This window comes from Etheostoma spectabile, chromosome 15 (assembly GCF_008692095.1).
Source record: "Etheostoma spectabile isolate EspeVRDwgs_2016 chromosome 15, UIUC_Espe_1.0, whole genome shotgun sequence".
In the NCBI taxonomy this organism is placed as follows: Eukaryota; Metazoa; Chordata; class Actinopteri; order Perciformes; family Percidae; genus Etheostoma; species Etheostoma spectabile.
In genome coordinates this window covers 24017719-24024327 of record NC_045747.1, presented here as the reverse complement: position 1 = coordinate 24024327, position 6609 = coordinate 24017719, and the positions used below count along the sequence as shown (strand labels likewise).

At 50.2% G+C, this 6609-nt stretch overlaps 1 protein-coding gene across 3 annotated transcripts in view; it reads right to left on the bottom strand.

The window, feature by feature from the left end:
- Positions 1-1387: 1387 nt before the first annotated feature.
- The window catches only part of prr36b (proline rich 36b), a 47510-nt gene continuing 42288 nt past the window's right edge, over positions 1388-6609 (bottom strand). For all 3 annotated transcript variants that reach the window (XM_032537310.1, XM_032537309.1, XM_032537311.1), the window contains 2 exons: positions 4800-6559; positions 1388-3084 (listed from right to left, as the gene is read on the bottom strand). In XM_032537310.1, coding sequence (XP_032393201.1) covers positions 1777-3084; positions 4800-6559 — 3068 coding nt within the window. In that variant the 3' untranslated portion in view covers positions 1388-1776. The remainder of the gene's footprint in view (positions 3085-4799; positions 6560-6609) is intronic.

The following is a 6609-nucleotide window of genomic DNA, read 5'->3' as shown; positions in this document are numbered from 1 at the left end:
GAGGACATGGTCTGAATGGGGTTTAGTTGTTGTTGTTTGTGTGAAAATGTCCTGAAGGCATAAGCATGCTGGAGAGACCAGGGCACAGGGACCAATCAGGATCTCCTCTTTGATTCAAACAAACTTCCATTTTGTTTTGTTTTGATACACCATTGTACAATGTTGCATTGCTTCCTGTTTGCCGGTTATTCCAATGGTGAATTAAATGTTTATACAATTATATAAAGACATACACAGACACAGCGACTGGAACACACGAAGGACGGTTGAGTTCAGGCATGCTGGATCCATTGGGAAAATAAGAAACAGGAACAAAATGCCTTGCAATGATGTTTTAATGTAATTTTGAAAGATAACCTAGCGTGAACCATTCATTGATGAACATGTCTAGTGTAGAACTGTTTTCAAATCCAAGGTAGTACACAGTCTTTATGTTAGTTAAACATGCAATATACTGTTGAAATAGTAAACCAACCGCTCACTATGAGAACGATTTAAGCGAGTGTGAAGCTCAACTGTGATAGCGATGTAGGACAATGCAGGGTCACGATGGGAAAAAAAAAAAGCTAGTCGTTACGGCTTTTCTGGAACACAAATGATCAGCTAACTGAGGCTCGGAGCTTAAGCCACGTAAACCCAAATGCCTGAAACACATACTGCACGCGACTGCACGTTATTTACCTTAACGACCTACTGTATATGCAGAGAGCCTCTTGAAGCACACATTAAAAAAAAAAAAAAAACGTCACCAACTGCAATCTAACACTCCCACACCTACGTCAACAAATCTGCCGTGTTAATTCATATCTAGTTTTTATTTTGAGAGCTAAAAAAAAAAAAACAGTATGGAGCTAGAACAGAGACATTACCTGGGGTATTGAAACTAAAGATTTGGCATTGAAACAACAAATGTTAGCACTGAAAACTGTTGAACTGATGTATAAAATACAAACGTCAAAAAGTAATAATCTCTGAAATAATATCATAGCATTTCTGAGATTATTACTTCTTGATGTTTGTATTTTATATGTCAGTTCCAACAGTTTTCAGTGCTGATATTTGTTGTTTCAATGCCAAATTTTCATTTTCAATACCACAGGTTACCGTCATGTTTCTAGCTCCATAGAAAAAGGAGCATGTGACTATCGCTATGGTGCTGTTGAACATGAAGTGTACACCACGGGGTGGGGAGGACCAGGTTTCAACAGAAAACAAAAAAACAAAATAAGAAATAAAACAAAAAACAAAAATAACCACAAGTAAGCAAATACAAAACAAAAAAAGAAATCTTTTCAGACATTTGTTCGGTAAAAACAGTAGGATAAATACTCAATGAGTCCATTCCATTCCATCTGTGTGTTTTTTTTTTTTTTTTTTTGTATCTTCCTTGTGTTTTTTGCCGGTTTATAAGCTCAGTCACAGCTGGACCAATCAGTCAATACCCCCGTCAGGGGCAACAGGGTATGCAGTGTTACTTAAAAAGAGCATTCTACTAGAAAATGGTAGTAGGTATTGTACATAAAGGAGTTTAAGCCATACACTCATAACCATAACAGTATGAAAGAGGGAGGCTTCATTTAAAAATTGCTACAGTCATTTCATCCCCCCCCCACCCATCTCCATATTTTTTTAAAGGTTTTCCTACAATCTTGCTCTCCTTTTTTTCCATTTCTTCATCTAAGCCATCTAACCCAACTGGAGAGAAAACAAACAACAGGTAACGGGGGGGGAGGGTTGCGGGGAAAAGGTGCATTCCAGGGGGGTAATAGGAGGGACTTATACGTTACCTGCCAGAAAACTATCAGTCTTATCACATATGGTGGAGTAGTAGGGCGGCTGGCTGTCGCCGGGGTCTCCGGACTCCACGCCCCCGAGGCGGTGACTGGGCTCCAACGGATCAGCGTCCTCCAGGTGGTCTGCAGCCGCCATCTTGCCCCCAAACATGTAGTGGTGCTCGTCTAGACCGCTGGGTTTGACGTCTCCCGGGTGTCCCAAAGGCATCAGGTCCACGGGTCTGCCCAGCAGGTCCTCCTCCGCCGGGGCGGCTGTGGCGGCGGACGGCAGCGTCAGCTCCTTGATGAGGGAGGGGTCCTTGGCCTCCTCCGGCAGCTGCTCCTCGTTCTCCAGGGAGAAGATGCCGGGGCTCTTCCCGCAGCTCTCGGCCATGGAGTGGGCGTTGGAGTTGGACGTGGTGCAGTCGAAACCGTAGGACGCCACCGAGTTGGCCGACTGAGGCGTGGTGCCGCCGCCGTCTTCTTCGCCGTATCCGGCGGGCGCGTCCGCCGCCTCCTCGTCCTCCTCGAGAGCGGGCAGACTGCGGGCGGGAGGCGGGCTGTCGAAGCCGGCGCTCTGGTCGATCGTCGACGGCGCATCGGGGTCGTTAATCTGCATCTCCCCCTCCGTGTCGCTGGCCTCGTCCCCCGAGGTGGAGGCGGAGGACGGCGCGGACGCCGGAGCGGTCGGGGGTCCGGTTCCCGGGACCTCGTCGGCGGGGAGCGTCTCCGCCTCCTCCTCTTCCCCGTCGCCTTTCTCCAGGTGGATCCCCAGGTCCTGCTCCACGTCGGGCTGGACCGGCGCCGGCACCGGGGTCTGCCGCTTCTCGGACCGGGACTCCACGCCGGAGCTGCTGTCGTAGTCGCGGAGCTCCTCCGGCGTGCTGGTCTCGCTGCTGCTGCTGCTGCTGCGGGAGGCCGGAGCGGCGCCGGGCTGGGAGGCGGAGCGCTTCGTCTCCTCCTCGTGCTCCGACTCAGGAGCGAAGGAAGGAGCAGGGGCCGGAGACAGGACGGGGGTCTCGGACTCGGCCGCACCGGGGTCGGACGCCGGGCTGGGGGAGGAGGCGGGGAGCAGCGAGGCCGGTTGAGCCCAGGGGTCACAGAAGGGGTTGGTCTGGCCCCAGGAGGAGGAGGAGGCGGGGGCGGGGGGGGCGCAGGGCGGCGCACCGGCGCGGTTAAGGTTGTCTAAACGCTCCTCCTCGTTGAAGTCGTCTTCGTCTACGTTCCCGCCGCTCTCGGTCACTCCCTCGCTGTGCATCTCCACGTCGTCATCCTCCTCGTCATCCTCGTAGCGCCCCCGCTGCTGGAACACCTGTCAGATTGTAGGAAGTTAGACGGGAGCGAACGGCAGTACACGGGGTCGGGGGGGTGATGAATAATATTGCTAAGCTGTGAAGAAGGGTTCGTTTTCACACCTACACTCACCTAGAAGGATTATTAGGAACACCTGTTCAATTTCTCATTAGTGCAATTATCTAATCAACCAATCACATGGCAGTTGCTTCAATGCATTTAGGGGTGTGGTCCTGGTCCGGACCATCTCCTGAACTCCAAATTGAGTGTCAGAATGGGAAAGAAAGGTGATTTAAGACATTTTCTGATGGCTCGAATCATTTCAAATTGGTTTCTTGAACATGACGATGAGTCTACTGTACTAAAATGCCCCCCCCCCCCCCCCCCCCCAGTCACCAGATCTCCACCCAATAGAGCATCTTTGGGGATGTGGTGGTACGGGAGCTTCATGCCCTGGATGTGCATCCCACAAATCTCCATCAACTGCAAGATGCTATCCTCTCAATATGGGCCAACATTTCTAAAGAATGCTTTCAGCACCTTGTTGAATCACTGCCACGTAGAATTAAGGCAGTTCTGAAGGCAAAAAGGGGGTCAAACGCAGTATTAGTATGGTGGTCCTAATAATCCTATAGGTGGGTGTATAGTTTGGTGGATTGGTGCTATTCAGGGGTGAAGTTTCAACATTAACATTAATTTTGTACGGTTCACGCTGCACTTTGTCCCACTCACCTTATTCTCTACAGCACTATTTCACTTTAAATACGGATAGTTATACTTTATACTCTTTCCCAACTGTATGTATCTAGTATCTAGATATTTATATATTTTTTTAGTTTTTTTAGACTCTACATGCTTTGCAGACCCATATAAGCATTTATTTATTTATTTTCATTCATATACTGGACCGGACCATCCGACCAAAACGCTCCAGGGTTTGGTTAAAATGAACCAATGAGGTGTGAAAGCAAACGAAGAGTATACTTCTTCCTACTTCTTGTCCTGCATGTCCATGCTGGATACTGTAATATGTATTATGTAGTAGGCTTTTTATTTAATTCTGCTCAAACTAATTTCTAGGGCTGCACAATATAATTTTGTCGTCATCATCATCATCGCGATATCAACGTGCCCAATAAACACGGTGCGACAGCCTGCGACATATCGCAGAACACACTCAAATGTCAGTAGAAAACGGCACTTTAAAAAATGTAACTGAAGTTAAATTACAAATTTTTTTTAGTGGTGCCTTCTATATTCAATTCATTGTTCAATTTGTTCAATAAAAGAATGTTAGAAATCATTTTCTTGTTTTCAATACGACAAGCAATTTGTTGAATTTTAGCAAAATAAAACGCCTATACAGTTTGAGCTTGGTTTCCAGAGAATTTGTGTTTTCCACTAAGTTATCTACACAATATGCATGCTCTACAGTTTTCGTCTTCATACAGTAATGAATATTAGAGCTACCGTCTGTATGATCATGTGTATTATGCTCTGTATGTAAAATATTGCTGTCATTATTTTTCCATATTGAAAAGAGTACAAATGCAGCAGAAGGGAGTAAACCTTAATATCGGTTTATTTATCGGATGTTATATCGTTCTCACAATAGTCAACGTTAACGCATATTGCCTATTTTCTTCATATTGTGCAGCCCCTCATTTATACATTTCTTTTTCTGACTTTATTTCATATTTGATTTGTCTGAAATAAATCTCTTCACTCGTTCACCTGGTGATGCTCCTCCACTCTCTCTGAACTCAGGTCCATGTCGTCCACCCGCTCGTCCTCCTCGTCCTCGTCCTCCTCTTCCTCGTTGGCCAGCGTCTCCACGTTGGGCGAGCCCATGACGTTGGCGTCGCCCTCGGAGCCGCGGAGGCTGGAGTCCACCAGGGCGTCCGAGCTCTGGGTGCCCTCCAGCAGCGCCGTGTGCTGGGTGCTGCTGAGGTCCGACACGCCGTGCTGCCGGCTGCTGCTGCCGCAGCTGCTCACGTCCTCCGAGTCCATGCCGGACGGCGGGTCGTCGCCGTGCCAACCCGCCGAGCCGCCGAAGGCCGAGGGCCTGGCCTGGAACTCCTCGGAGGGCTGAGACGTGCTCATGTCGGTGGCGAAGGACAACGGCTGGTGGCCCAGCCTCCTTTGCTCCTCGTCTTCGTAGTCCTCCTCGTCGTCGTCCTCGTTTATCTCCTCGTCGGCCTTTTCCACCGCCTCCTCTTTGTCGTGCGGCGACATGAGGTCCCTGGGGGGGGAATCGTCCATGGGCGAGTGAGGATGTGCCATCATGTTAAAGGCCTCTGCAGGTGGAGCTGTGGAGGAGGGCATACACAAGTTATCTGTCTCTTCTTCTTCTTCTTCTTCGTCCTCCTCCTCTTCCTCCTCCCTGGTCATCTGTGCCTCAAACTGTTTTTTCTTCTCCATTTCCTCTTCCGTGTTAAAGATCATCGCGCTGACGAGGCTCTGGGGAGCAAAGTCAGACAGAGCCGGGGCGTGGCTCACGTCCCAGGGATCGGACTGGGCATCCAGGTCCAGCAGAGAGGAGGCGGTCTGCGGGTCTCTGACGGGGGAAACGGGGCCCGGTGGGGAGCAAGGAGGGGACATGACCGTAGTTCCCAGGGAGGAGTCCCTGGCAGAGCCCTGGAATTTGAAGAGGTCCAGCTGAGCGGACAGCTGAACATTGGACTCGTCTTCATAATCTGGTTCAGCTCTGAGATCAGGATCCGCTGATGACTGAGACAACGGCTCTGGCAGAGGCTCGGGAGATGTTTCTGGCACTTGTTCTGGACTTGGTTCCCGTACCGGCTCTGGTGCTGGTTCCCAAACTGGTTCTAACACCGGCTCTGGTGTCGGTTCCCGTACTGGTTCTATCACTGGTTCTGGTGTTGGTTCCCGTACTGGTTCTATCACTGGTTCTGGTGTTGGTTCCCGTACTGGTTCTATCACTGGTTCTGGTGTTGGTTCCCGTACTGGTTCTGGTGTTGGTTCCCGTACTGGTTCTGGTGTGGGGTCTGAAGTTTTCTCTTGGACTGCTTCTTTCTGGCTGGAGATCAGTTCTGGTGCATCTGCAGCAGATTCCTCCAAAGCTGGTTCTGGTACCTGTGGCCCGGCGAGGGTAGCTGCCGCCGTAGCGATGGCCGCGGCGGTTGCCACAGCAGCAGCTATTTCAGGTCCTGCTTCTTCAACAGTTTCAGCTTTGGGGCCACGTTTCACTGGAGTTGGGGTGCTGCTGCCCACAGTTTTCTTGGGGGTGGGGGCCTTGGATGCGGCGGTTTTGGAGCCAGGGGTCTTGGACGGTGTTGGCTTACCGTCTGTTTTGGGGCGGGTGGGCGTCTTTGTATCGGCAGCCTTACTCGCAGCAGGCTTTTTGGCGGCAACGTCTGATTTTGAGGCTGATTTGGGGGTCTCTGGTTTTGCTGCCTTTGTTGTAGAGGAAGGGCGAGTAAGGGGGGAATCCGCAGGCTTCTTGGATGCTGATGTGGCTGGTTTGGTAACATCTGGGGGGGGGGGGGGGGACAGCACACGCAACGATTAGACAGCGTAGCCC